At 37.9% G+C, this 14,538-nt stretch overlaps 1 protein-coding gene and 1 long non-coding RNA gene across 2 annotated transcripts; one reads left to right on the forward strand and one right to left on the reverse strand.

Moving 5' to 3' along the window:
• Positions 1-207: 207 nt before the first annotated feature.
• LOC122141335 (mediator of RNA polymerase II transcription subunit 31) lies at positions 208-1,622 on the reverse strand. Its single transcript, XM_042748497.1, has 4 exons — positions 1,468-1,622; positions 1,099-1,173; positions 771-867; positions 208-534 (listed from the first exon to the last, which is right to left on the reverse strand). The coding sequence occupies exons 1-4, from the start codon at positions 1,487-1,489 to the stop codon at positions 321-323; spliced, it is 408 nt and encodes a 135-aa protein (XP_042604431.1). The 5' UTR covers positions 1,490-1,622; the 3' UTR covers positions 208-320.
• Positions 1,623-6,124: 4,502 nt separating this feature from the next.
• On the forward strand, positions 6,125-7,826 carry LOC122141337. Its single transcript, XR_006157722.1, has 3 exons — positions 6,125-7,201; positions 7,287-7,400; positions 7,493-7,826. It is a non-coding gene; the product is annotated as an uncharacterized LOC122141337 (long non-coding RNA).
• Positions 7,827-14,538: the final 6,712 nt, after the last annotated feature.

The raw sequence follows: 14,538 nt of genomic DNA on the forward strand, positions 1-14,538 counted from the left end.
TGGTAAATAAAAGAAACAAAGTTTTGATGCAGAATTTAAATACATTTCAGTTCAAACGTGTAATTTCTTTTTACAATGCAAAACCAACTGTAAGACAAGCTATCTAATCAATCTCCTCTTACCTTCTTAGAAGCTCTTTTACCTGTTTTCTCTCCTGTTGTTCATAAACACACACACAGAATTATGGGCCTACAGAGAGCAGTCTAAAAACCCCCCCCAAGTCATATTTAAATGTTGGAAAATGCGCGTTTGAAAAACGACTTTTTACAAAAAAAAGCTTTTGTGAAAGAATAATTCCCAGCAGGAGCATGTTGACTGCTTCATTTGGATGTGGTGTTGCCATGGGATGGAGCCTGTGGCTGCTGTTGCTGCTGCTCCACGAGTGCTTGTTGCAAGCGTGTCCGCTTCCGTGAATAATGCTGCCAGTGCAGGATCTGCTGTTCGTCTATAAACTTAGCACACTGTGCATTCACCAGCTCCTTTCGGAAATGCTCATACTGCAATAGCTCTAACATGTGCAGACAATGAGGATATCTAAGGGAAAAAAAAGATTTAGACTGCATCGTACAGAAGTGTATTATGACAATCACTGTAAGAGGAAAATTTATTTATTTGGATAATGTCTGAACATCTTTAGCCAGCTGAGGTCTAGCATATAAGAATATATAATAAATATATGATCATTCTTTATTAATTTTCACATGACAAGAGTTTACAAAATAAAATGTAACTCAGATTAAAAAAAAAAAAAAGGGAAAACATGAACTTACTTTAGGAATTTAGCATATTCTGGTTCTTTCCAGTAAAGTAGATACTTTAAGTAATTGACAAAAGGCTTCTCTCTCAGGTAACCTCTTTGAGCCAAAACTGCAGAATGAAAAACAGGATATTTTTAAAGACAGATTTAAATCCACAACACAAGACTAATCTTCTAAATTTAACAATAGCATATAATAGCAATAACTATATATTTTTAGTTATTATATAATATAGATGTAAACTAATAAGTGAAATGCCTTAATTATTTCCATATCTGAATTACTGTAACCAAGTATTTTAAATAAGTAATAATAAAAACAATGTCATTTTTGCTCTTACAGTTCAGGTAGTTTGGGTTCGCTAGGCACTGAACAAACTCCAACTCAAGCTGGAAACGGTGTCTTGCCTGCTCCTCTGTGAAAGTATGAAAATTTTGAGGGTTATCAACGGTTTCGTTTTTTTTTTTTACAATAACATTGCGTGAACGAAATGCAATATATTTCGAGAGCCCCACTTATTAATTTAATTCAGCATAATGTAAATTATAATTTACATAATACATACAGTGATATGTATACGTTGTATTACCTCACACAATCAAATCAAAACCGTAACGTTATTCGTTTACCAAAACAACTGTCTTAGCGTTGTGTTTGCGGGCGAATATTAGGAAAACACGATTAAAGTCACTATCAACAAATTACAAACCTGTTTCCACAACACCAGCCATGGCAGATGACGAGGGGAAAAAATGATATTGTAACAGCTAGAAAATTGTTTGATATTTAAATGTATGTAAGTTACAAGATTACTAAGACATATTTTCGTTTTGTTTGAAGAGATCTACGGTGCCGCCATATTTGCTAGAAAACCAGTGCTGGCGTCGTAAAAGTGTTTTACGACATTACACTTTCCGTCGTTGTGTGTCATATCCTTTTTATACAGTCTATGGTCATATCGGTACACTCACTACCAGAGCCCGTCTACGGAGAGCCTTCCCACTCCCTATTAAGTCCTATTGTACCGAATTTTGGTTGCAGTTCCACCAGAGTTCCACTGGGGGCGATCGCCATGAGTGCAAAATGAATGGGAGTCTATGGGGCTAGACGGCTAAATTTGTCCCTTTCACCCGGTTGTCGTTGAGAAATCTCAGATCTGATTGTAGGTTTTGCAAGTCCAACATGGGTTATAGGTCGAAAGTTGAATGAACGAGTACTTATGTCCTTTCGATTTCTTAGAGGTTGAGTTGTTGTTGCCCATAACACGCTAGCATTCTGCTAATGAACGTATAACGTATGACGTCATTGACATTTTAAAAGACTTTTTTAAAGCAAATAAGTGACTCTAAAAAAACTAACACCCAGCAATGTGTAATTTCTTTGCATCTCCTTTCGAATACAACATTCAAATTACTAGACAAAAAATTTATTTCTTTGAAAAGTGGATTTTGAGGGGTATACCGCCATTGACCTCCATTCATTCTGCACTCGTCATGTGAGCGCCCTCATATGGAATCAGAGTGGAACTGCAACCAGTTCAGAAGCCGGAAGTGTAGTGAGAGTGAAACTTTCTCGCCATATTAGACATTCTCTGCTCACTAACTGTATTTATTAGTAACACATGATGACAATAAGCTGAACGTGAAACGTAGGGTAGTTAAGATATTCCCCAAACTTTAATGTGTTCTCTTGACCATGGAAGTCACTAAATCTCATTTCAGCACATTTATTAAATGCATATGCATTTTAATGTCAGTAGGCGTATATTTTTATCTGGACATCAATATTTGTTGTAGTATCTTTTTAATTATTATACTTTTAATTACAATTTATTTAATGTGATTGCATTTAATTAAGTTTATTTTTTAAAACGTCCCTTAATTGCATATATATAGTATTAGATTTAATATGTATATATATATATACACACACACACACACACACACACATACACACACATTTATTACACTTTTTGTTCTCAATAAAATAAAATAAACAAGCTTTCAGTCATTTTAGAAATGCACAGAATAATAAAATAACAGAAAGTATGTTTCCTTTTCCACTGTGAAACATCATCTTCTACATGCTAAACATCTAAATATTTAAATTTATCTGTAAACGCACGTTTGGTCTCACCTAGTCTTCTCCTATATTTTAATTTTGTTCAGATGTGTGCAAATGTCAGGAAACAATATTCTTTTAAAGCTGTCCTGTACATAGTGTACCAAACACACACGCACACAGAGAGAGAGAGAGACTCACACACAAAGTGTACTAATTTAATGTTGGCTACAGGTGAAAGAACAGAGTGTATTTATTAGTAGGAATAGAAACAAAATACATTATTTTAATTTACAAAGCTTAATTGTACATTGCAATAGTAAGAGTTTTAATTAATCTTGAACTGTACATGATTACACTATTCTGTTTAAACTGCCCTGCCTGTCAAAGGTGTACACAGCTCTCCACTGTTTAGAGGTATATGCATAGTTGTGCTTAAAAATCTGCATGGTATCTATATGATTTTAGCCTTTTTGGCTTTACACTTATATTCATCTAAGGCTGCTTTTGAAGCCACTTTATTGTAGCATTTTTATGAACTGTTTACAAATTTACATCAATAAACAACAACTGAACTGCACAATCACACTACAAGTGATGACACACTATCATCTCCAGTGAAACCAGCCATTGGCTCTGACCCTGTCCTTCAAGGTGAGTTTCCAATTAGTATTATTTTAAAAGTGTACTTTTGAGTCTGAATTTTACAAAAAAAAAAAAAAAAAAAAAAAGAAAGAAAGAAAGAAAGAAAGAAAGAAAGAAAGAAGGCCAATTAATGTGTATTATACATTATATACATGTATAAAACAAAAAAACACGTATAACTACTTGCTACAATGTGACATACAATATATCTTGTTCTAACACAGTTAAACAATTTGCACCTATGGATTATAAACATATTTTGTTTAAATGCTGTAATTTGACTACAAATTAATGCATTATGTGCATGTAAGTGTTATTCCCATTTCAACCCTTACCATTTTTGGGCTGGAGCTCTGTGTAAAGGTAATTTGTGGCCAGGAAGCAGCAGACCACATCTTCCAGGAGTTTCACTGTAGTGCTTTCGGAGCACACTGTGGCCAAACTAAAACAAGAGATGCCATATCTAAAAGATTCTACTGGCCTGGAATGTCTTTAGATATTGATGCTTGGGTAGGTGTATACTTGGATAAACTACAGATACCCTTCCTTACTGTGATTTAAAGTATGGTAACAAGCTTTGAAGTCTGATCATTTTTATCTATCCTTTTTCTGTGTTTTGTGTACAATCACATTTATAATAGGTTTCCAGGTGTGTGTTATGCCAGATCAAGCGTTGCGACCTTAAGCAAAGTGTGGAGTACATCCCTATAGAGGTATTGAGAATAACCTAATATGATTATATGCAGGTTTTATTCAAATTGTAATAATGAAATATAAACAGCAGATGTATAGAATGTCACATTCCATTTTCATATTTTACTGAAGTGTAGTTTTTTATTCATACATTTTATATTGTCATTCTTAGGGGTGTGAAACTGGGAGGACCATAGATCTGCAGTGTTTACTTCTATACCCTCTTCCCCAACACCTATGATTCTCAAGTGTTATTGAACATCTTATGTAGTGGTTCAAATGTGTAAATGGGGTTGAGGATAAATATTGCAGGACTGTGGCCCTGCAGGAGCAGAGTCTGACACCCAGGCAGCTGCAGTTATAATTAATAAGCATTGGTTATGTGCATGGTCAATGCATTCTTTATTTATCAGGTCGCTGCCCCGTTTGAGCTCATTGGGATGGATCTAATTGGGAAACTCACAAAAACAGGAGTGCGGTTCCAGAGATGCCCATCTCTCTGAGGGTGGACATTAGAATCTGGTGATTAACTGTGTCAAAAGCAGAGGGAACTGTACCAGAGTGAAGAGAGGTGTTGATAATGTGAGTAAGTGAAGGTATTACTGAAGAAGAAATCGCTTGAAGGAGGTGAGTGGGAAAAGGATCAAGTGGACAAGTAGTAGGATGACTGGAAAGGATAAGTTTGAAAACGTCTATCTATGAGAGTGGAGAGAAGGAGGAGAGAGAGTGTGCATTAGTTATGAAGTTATCATCTGTCTGCGGTGTGGAAAATTGGTTACTGATGGTTCTTGTCTTATTTGTGAAGAAAACTGCAAAGTCGTCGACTGTAAGAGTCGATGAAGAAGGAGGTGGAGGCAGACTAAGAAGAGAAGAGAAAGTTTTGAAAAGTGTGCGAGAGTCAGAAGAGTTGTTAATGTTGTTGTGGTAGTATGATGTTTTAGCAGTGAAGACATTTGCAGAGAAGGAAGAGAGGAGAGACTGATACACACTGAGGTCGGTAGAGTTTCTTGATTTATGCCATTTCCTCTCTGCAGCCCTGAGTTTAGAGCAATGTTCAAGGAGAACATCGGATACCCAGGGGGCAGATGGGGTGCTGCGTGCTGGTCTGGATGACAGTGGGCAAAAGTTGTCCAAGCAAGAGGTCAGAGTGGAGCAAAGAGTGTCAGTAACACTGTTCATGTCCAGAGCTGAAAACTGAGCGAGTGAAGGAAGTGAGGATGAAACCACAGAGGATAGGCGAGATGTAGAGAGTGAGCGTAGGTTCCGTCGAAAGGTGACCTGCGGTGGAGCATGTGCCGCTTCAGGAGTAAGTGCGAGGTTAGCAGTTATGAGGAAGTGGTCTGAGGTGTGCAGTGGTGCAACTAGAGTGTTGTCCATGGAGCAACAGCGTGTGTAGATGAGGTCCAGTTGGTTGCCTGATTTGTGAGTCGCTGTAGTAGACGCTCGCTTGAGATCAAATGAGGTGGACAGAGTGTTGAAGTCAGCAGCCTGGGGTTTATCTAGATGGATGTTGAAGTCACCAAGCAGTACCAGAGGAGTACCATCCTCAGGAAAGTTTGATAGTAACACATCTAGCTCCTCCAAGAAGTTTCCCAGTTGACCTGGGGGACGATAAACGACCACAAAGTGGATTTTAACAGGGTGGGTTATAGTAATTGCATGTGATTCAAATGAACTGTTACCTGTAAGAGATGGGCAAAGATCAAATTTCCATTCTTTTGAGACAAGGAGACCAGTACTTCCACCCCTCCCCGTCGTATGAGGGGTGTGGGAACAAGTGAAATTAGTGGAGAGGGCTGTGGCAGTGGCAGTGTCTTCAGGTTTGATCCAAGTCTCAGTTAGGGCCATGAGGTTGAGACCGGAATGAGTAGCAATAGAAGAAATTAAATCTGCTTTGTTAACAGCAGACTGGCAGTTCCAGAGACTAACTGGAATAGAGAGTAAAGTAGTAGAGATCAGAGGGACAGGCCGTAGATTTTTGGGATAGGCCTGCCTCCGATGTACAGTGCGTGCTCTCTGAGTGTTTGTAGTAATAGTAGAGATCTGAAAGCACATAGTGAGTACAAGTGACCTAAATAAGTAGTTGAGAACAAGCTATACAAAAAGAAAAGAAAGGGGCGAAAAGCAATATTCAAGTGGCTTGGTGGAGTCGCGCAGGTAGAGTCGATGGTCTTTACACTTGTCTGTCTTCACATTAGGGCTGCCGCGACCGCTGCCGTGGTGAAACTAAACACTTTTATATTTGCCTGAGTACCTGTTATTGAAGTCAGCTGGCCACGCCTTACTATTTAGCAGACCAAAACTGGGGAGTCCCGCAATAGGCAAACGCGAGAACAAATGCCACTTCAGCACGTATTTACCACGGTAAAAAACACAGTAAATGAAACAAAGTTCCCTAGCAACGATGACCCGCGCTGTAGTCTAATGAGAAAACAAGGCAAAAAACTTACAAACTGCTGTCCTTATCTGTTGCTCGACTGTTTTTGAGGCCCGCTATCCTTCTGAAATACCAGAGCAATACCAGGTTTGAGAAAATTGTGCAAAGTATATTATTTTCTCTGCCACTTCCAGATATCTTTTTAAAAAAGTGTTTGTTTTTTTTAAATGTGTAGTTTGAAAACAGCACCGAAAAAAAAATTATTACAAAAAACATGAAGAAATCTTAAAAGTTGTCAATCAAAACAACAAGGCCTCTCAAGAGAGAATCAAAGAGAGACTTGAAATAAAAGAAGAATAAAAGAATGCCATTGGTATCTGGTGGATACCAATGGCAAAGCACTGCCAAAGGTGAACATCAACCACCTAAAACCATACATAGAAGAGATGCCCAGAATACCCCACAAATTAAAACCATCAAGACAGAAGAAGAAAAAAAAATACACAGGATGTCACCACCACCACCATAAACACCACAGAACAAGGCAGTCCCCTAATCGAAGATACTTTCTCCAGACAAGACAGCCCGAGAGCTTTTCAGCACATCACTGTGGAAAAAGCAAACACTGAAGAAATTACTCAGAAGCCTCCATCATTACAGGAAACTAGTGAGTAACGCAGTCCTCAGAGAGATTCATAAATTTTCTAATACAGAAAAAAAGAATCTTGTTAAAAAGTTATTATTCTGTGCAGACATCACTGATGCTTGGCCTGGGAAGCGTGCTCACATGTTGCTTTCTAGAAAAGAATAAAATCTTTTATTGGGACATTGGACAGACAGGCCCAAACCAGGAATTAGAGAGTGAGGTAAAAAACAGTTCAGCACAGTCTGCAAGTTATCTTTGAAATTATTTCTCATATTCATAGATTTTTCATTTTTATTCTGTTGTTATTTCAAGGTTGTCAATGCCTATTTATATTTAATGATGAGGAAATAAAACAAGCTCCATCTGGAAGAGGCCCTGTTTGTTGATTCTTTTGAAATGACTAGGATCTGGAATAGTGGACACTCCAAATTAAAGGTATGTGAACAGTGGCGTAGCGGACGGGCCCGCAGGGCACGCACTGCGGGGGGGCCCTGCGTTGTGGGGGGCCCCCCAAAAATTGACTCGAATAAATAATTAAAGCGTTTTTATAACGTGAACGTATAGGACTTTTATTTTGGTAGTAATTGCAGCCTACCGTGTTTGGCGATTATGACCATATCTGTTGTCCTTGTTATCCAATCACGATTAAGAATTTTTCGCAACTGTTTAGAGAGTGAAGCTTATGAGCGCAAAATGAGTAAAAGAAAATATGTCAGCGAAGCTCAAAAACGGACTAACCAACACCGAAAAGAGCAATTCAATGCAAAACTACCGAAAATTTAATCCATATTTCTTCCAAATCAGCGGGAAGGAGCTGCGAGAGCGAGCACGGGTAACGTTACTCAGGAGTTTGCTAGTAGTGTCATCACGGACATTACTGCTTCTAACGTGGGCGCGGCCATGGTGAATGATACGCCAGACATGGACTCAGATGCTAAAAGATGTGAAAAGTTCTTAATAAATAAATATGAAATAATTACATACTATTAAATTCCACAGTACTAATTCATGATTTTGAATGAAAAGGTGAATCCCCCATCTAATTATGCGGTGAGGGGCCCCGCCTCCACTCTTGCGGGTGGGCCAACGCAATTTTCGCTACGCCACTGTATGTGAACTAAAATAAAAAGTAACTAAAACATCTAATTTTGCAATGTTACGCGAACAGTGCAAATTACTTATCGTTCTACTGTATTATACTCCATTTCAGAATGATCTTAAAAAGTTCCAACTGATTATGGGTGTTTTTTAATGACAATCATCACTGGATGCTTATGGTGAGACTTATATATTGTAATGTCTGTTTTGGGTTTTGTTTCATGTTCATGTTTTCATGTCTTTTATTTTGTTATTGTTTGATTTATGCTGTTTGTGTCATGCTTCCATTGCCCTCTTGTTGTCTTGCTATTGGTTCCTCTTGTTCCTTGTGTCATGTTCTCATTGGTTATTGTCTGGTCATGTGATTATCAGTTATGTTTGTTCTCATTGGTTGCTTTAGTCATGTGTCTTGTTCCCATTGGTTTGTTCTTGTCATGTGACCCTTATTGTTTGTATAAGTAGTCATGTTTTTGCTATTGTGCTTGGTCGTGTATTAATGTAATGTTGTAACCTGCTGTTGGTGAGTCTAGTCTGTTCATGCCATGTCAAGTCTGTTCGTGCCTCCTCAAGTCAAGTCTGTGTATCTTGTTTGGATTTTGGATTATCACTGTAAATAAACTGCACTTGGGTTCATTGCTACACTCGCCTTGAGTGGACTGTTTGTTACAGAATACACGACCAAGCACAATAGCAAAAACATGACTACTTATACAAACAATGAGGGTCACATGACAAGAACAAATCAATGGGAACAAGACACATGACTAAAGCAACCAATGAGAACAAACAGAACTGATAATCACATGACCAGACAATAACCATTTTTTTGTTATAGTTATAGCAATGAATTGTCACACTAAAATGGTTCTTACTAATTATGAATACAGGATGTTAACAAATTTTGGATGAATTTGGGGGCCATGATGTATGTCTGTTGCTGTTCACATCTGACCAAAAAGAAAGGTATAAAACAGATCACACATTGTTAATGTGAATATACACATGGATACATACAGAAAATATACAAACACACAATCTAACAACATCTTATCTAAGTATTTCCTGTTTTTATTTGCCTCTTTCTAATGAATCACTTGCTGTATTCCTCAACTGTAACTCACTTTGGATAAAAGCTTCTGCTAAACGAACAGTGTTGGGGGTAACGCATTACAAGTAACTCGGGTTTAGTGATTTGATTGTTTTTTTAGTTTAGTTATTAGATTAATTTTTTAATTTTTAATGTACAAGAAAAGATCTGAGTTACTTTTTCAAAAAAGTAACGCCAGTTTCTTTGTTTTTCCATTTATTGACTGACAAGTCATATTGGGAGAAATCAGAGTACAGAGGCGTTGTGTGCGCTGTGTGAACATGATGTAGTTCTAGACTAAATGTGAATGTGTATTAATTAATCCTACTCACAAAAAATTTATTGTTAGTATTCATCAAAATTAATTAAAACAGTGAAATGCAAACTTAGAATATGACACAAACCTGCAATAATTAAATGTTAAATAACACAAATGTATCTAATCCCATTTTATTAACTAGTGTCTTTGCTGCTGTCCTTTGATGATCCAGTTCAACCATACTAATAAGCAAAAATGACTTTAGATAAACTAACAATTGTGCTTCATTGTTTTTTTTATTGCTGAAGAGTGGTTGAACCTTCTTCTCCTGTGTGCTACTGTACAGACGTGAATTTACTTTTCCTTCAGCCTGAGGTTTATTCATTACACTTCTTGGTGTGAAAGGGTTTTTACATTTGCTATAAATAGAACTTCTTATATTAAAAACAATTAAGCCCTGCTCATATTTAAAAAGTAACGCAAAAGTAACATAATGCATTACTTTCCATAGAAAGTAACTAAGTAACGTAATTAGTTACTTTTTTGGGGAGTAATGCAATATTGTAATGCATTACTTTTAAAAGTAACTTTCTCCAACACTTTAAACGAATAATATACAACATTTAAAAGCATCGAAGTAGCTTCGTTTTACTGGCCTAATGATTTTAATAAATAAGTAACATTGAGAAAAATAAATTAAACCCGTGAAAAACACACACAGAAAAAGGAGAATCTTCTTGTATGTTAAATCAACGCATCTTCTCCGCAGCACCTTAACAGAGTCTTCCAGGCGCAGTCACGACAATGTGAACGGGCACCAGGCGCGTTCTCGAGCGAAAATTCACGGAACAGCAACCTCTAGTCAAAGATTTCTCTAGGTCACCGATTTCGGCACAACACCGGTAAACATAGGCCTATAGCTAAAATAATATTTAACCTCCGTGAAGTTGGTACCCCATAAAAACAAATAATCATCAAACCTATGCCATTCGTTTGTGCTGCGTTTGTGCTGATTTGTGCCACAAAAATGAACGTTTGAGCTGGTTTGGTGTTTGAGATATTAAACATTATTTTTTTGACCGTGTGACGTCACTCTCCACCCCACGTTGCCCAAATCGCTCCAAACCAGCGCAGTTCGTTTGTGCTCGTTTGTGCTGTTAAAACAAACACTGTATCTATTTTCCTTCTGTAGACAGGGCAGGACTTAGGGGTTATGTCTGGGCCCTATACAAATGCCCTCAAATAGAACATCATTGTGGAGAATCACAAAATACACAAACATATGCTTTAGGTAAATAGTACAATTAATATGCAACATGTCTAGGCTATAGTCAAAGTTTAAATGTAACATTAAATTTCCATTACAATATAATAAACAGGTTGTTGAGAGATCAAAACCCTGAAATAACTTTGAGCGCAAAAAAGGGAGCTGTTGGCTTATTAGTATTATAAAATGAACAGGTTGTTGAGAGATCAAAACCCTGAAATAACTTTGAGCGCAAAAAAGGGAGCTGTTGGCTTTGACACTGTTAATCACCAGATTCTCCTATCCACCCTCAGAAAGATGGGCATCTCTGGAACCGCACTTCAGTGGCTTAACTCCTACCTGTCTGATAGATCCTTCATGGTGTCTTGGAGGGGTGAAGTTTCTAAGTCACAACAACTTGCTACTGGGGTTCCTCAAGGCTCAGTACTTGGACCACTTCTCTTCTCCATCTACATGACGTCATTAGGATCTGTCATTCAGAAGCATGGCTTTTCCTATCACTGCTACGCTGATGACACTCAACTCTACTTCTCATTCCAACCAGATGACCCGACGCTAGTTGCTCGCATTTCAGTCTGTCTGACTGACATTTCTAGCTGGATGAATGACCATCACCTTCAGCTCTACCTTACTAAGACTGAACTGCTGGTGGTTCCAGCTTACCCATCGTTTCATCACAACTTCTCTATACAGCTGGGTTCGTCGACCATAACTCCTTCCAGGACAGCCAGAAACCTAGGAGTTGCGATGGATCATCAGTTAAGCTTCACAGACCATATTGCTACAACGACCCGGTCCTGCAGATTTGCCTTATTCAACATTAGGAAGATTAGACCCTTCCTGTCAGAGAAATCCACCCAACTTCTTGTCCAAGCTCTTGTTCTCTCCAGACTGGACTATTGCAATGCTCTCCTGGCGAGCCTTCCTGCATGTACTATCAAGCCTCTACAACTGATCCAGAATGCAGCAGCGAGGGTTGTCTTCAATGAGCCGAAAACAGCCCATGTTACTCCTCTCCTCATCAGGTTACACTGGCTACCAGTAGCCGCTCGCATCAAATTCAAGGTACTGATGCTTGCCTACAAAACGACCACTGGCACGGCGCCAACTTACCTAAACTCAATAGTTCAAACTTATGCGCCCTCCAGAAGTTTGCGCTCTGCAAGTGAACGACCCCTTTGTTGCCATCCCAAAGAGGTTCAAAATCACTCTCACGGACTTTTTCCTGGACTGCTCCCAGCTTGTGGAATGACCTCCCGATCTCAATTCGAAAGAGTCTTTACTCATTTTCAAAAAACATCTAAAGACTCATCTTTTTCGCCTGCACTTAACCAACTAATACTAGTACTTACCTTTTTTTTCTTTTCCATCATATTCCCAAAAAAAAAAAAAAAAAAAAAAAAAAAAAAAAAACTCTGGCTACGTGTTCTGTACTAGACTAACTGAGACTTGTCATAGCACTTGTATACCGTTGTTGTTCTCGTTGATCTGATTGTTTCTACTGTTCTCATTTGTAAGTCGCTTTGGATAAAAGCGTCTGCTAAATGATTAAATGTAAATGTAAATGTAAATGTTATTGTCATATGTGTCCTCTTATTAAATCAGATAAAAAGACATGCTAGCTATTAACGATCAAATAAAATCACTATCAACAAAATTCATAGATGTATTGTGCATAAATGTTAAGTTTAAATATAACATTTTTATGTAGAAAAATTAAATCATTGCAAAAATGCATTAAAATACTTTTTTAAATATGAAACTAGAACCGCCAGTTGGTGTCAGGTGGTTGTGTTATTGATTGGTTTGTTTAATCAGATTCGTTTTAAAAAGCGGATTCATTTAACTTTGCAAACGACTGTACTTCTAGCCTGATTGAATCATTTGCTGGTCCGTGTAACGCTGAGGAACAAAACACAGTTGTTCGGCGACGCAGGGGTTCTGCTGTTTGTTTTATTTTCTTTCTGACGGAGCTAAACGGAATTTTGTGTCTGATAAAGTTACTCTGGAAGTTGTTTATTGTACATTTGCGATCGTGCAGATATTTGAGGAAAAAACAAAACAGGACTCTTGTTTGTGTGATAGGCTAAATCCTATATCATAGGCATAGCTATGTTATGAAAACAGAAACTCATTAAATTGCTATTTTTTATTTAAAATAATTTTGATGACATTTCTTCATTTCTTGTGTAATGGCAGTAAAACGAGAGAGAGCGCTCAAAACTCATCAGATGACCGCATAATTTAGTGGAACATATAGTAATATAGAATCATCCTCTGTAAAGAAATGAGGTGTGAAAATTTGAGAATTTATCATCTTTCTAAATGTGCGCTCTTTGGCTAAAGGCTTAATGGAGCTGTTTAAAGTAGCCATGTGATAAACCAATCGGTGCTGACGCGACTCAGTATGTGTGTTATTCTATGTGAAATAATCATAAATACTAGTTTATGCTGTTTGATTGTGGCCTCGAAGGTCGTAGTTGTAGCGGGCATAGGCTACACTGTGCCATGTTTTTGCGATTACATCAAGGTATCAACTCACACTGTACGAGCAGATCGCAAGCGATGTAAAGTCAAAGCTCACGATTTACGAATAATAAATTATTAAATTAGCTTACTCCTCATTGAAAATGATTTAAAACATTTAGATATATTACACAATGAATAGGCCTATAATTAACATTGTGTCTAAAGTAGCCTATGTCCGAACACTGTAATAATCAGTCATCGATGAAAATATAAAATTTGTTTTAAGGCAATACTCAATGCCTCTCGTCTCCTCTAAGAATATGTGCCGTTAAAGGGTTAGTTCACCCAAATATTAAAATGATGTCATTAATGACTCACCCTCATGTCGTTCCAAACCCGTGAGACCTCCGTTCATCTTCGGAACACAGTATAAGATATTTTAGATTTAGTCCGAGAGCTTTCTGTCCCTCCATTGAGAATGTATGTACGGTATACTGTCCACGTCCAGAAAGGTAATAAAAACATTTTCAAAGTAGTCCATGTGACATCAGAGGGTCCGTTAGAATTTTTTGAAGCATCGAAAATAATTTTTTGTCCAAAAATATCAAAAACTACGACTTTATTCAGCATTGACTTCTCTCCCGGGTCTGTTATGAGCGCGTTCACAGGACATCCGGTTCGCGAACGAATCACTCGATGTAACCGGATCTTCTTGAACCAGTTCACCAAATCGAACTGAATCGTTTGAAACGGTTCGCGTCAACAATAAGCATTAATCCACAAATGACTTAAGCTGTTAACTTTTTTAACATGGCTGACACTCCCTCTAAATTTCAAATAAACCAATATCCCGGAGTAATTCATTTACTCAAACAGTACACTGACTGAACCGATCCAGATAACGAATGAAACATTGACTCGTTCTCGAGTCAAGAACCGTTTCTGTCGGACGCGTCCGATTCGAGAACTGAGGAGCTGATGATACTGTGCATGCCTGATTCAACGTGACGCACACGTCTGAACCGAACTGGTTCTTTTGGTGATTGATTCTGAACTGATTCTGTGCTAATGTTATGAGCGCGGGTAAACCGAAGGCTTGAATCAAGGGCAATCATCGCCAATGAAGTCATTACGTCGAGCGCAAAAGAACTGGTGAACCGTTTTCGGCAACCGGTTTA

This window comes from Cyprinus carpio, chromosome B21, assembly GCF_018340385.1.
Source record: "Cyprinus carpio isolate SPL01 chromosome B21, ASM1834038v1, whole genome shotgun sequence".
Classification (NCBI taxonomy): domain Eukaryota; kingdom Metazoa; phylum Chordata; class Actinopteri; order Cypriniformes; family Cyprinidae; genus Cyprinus; species Cyprinus carpio.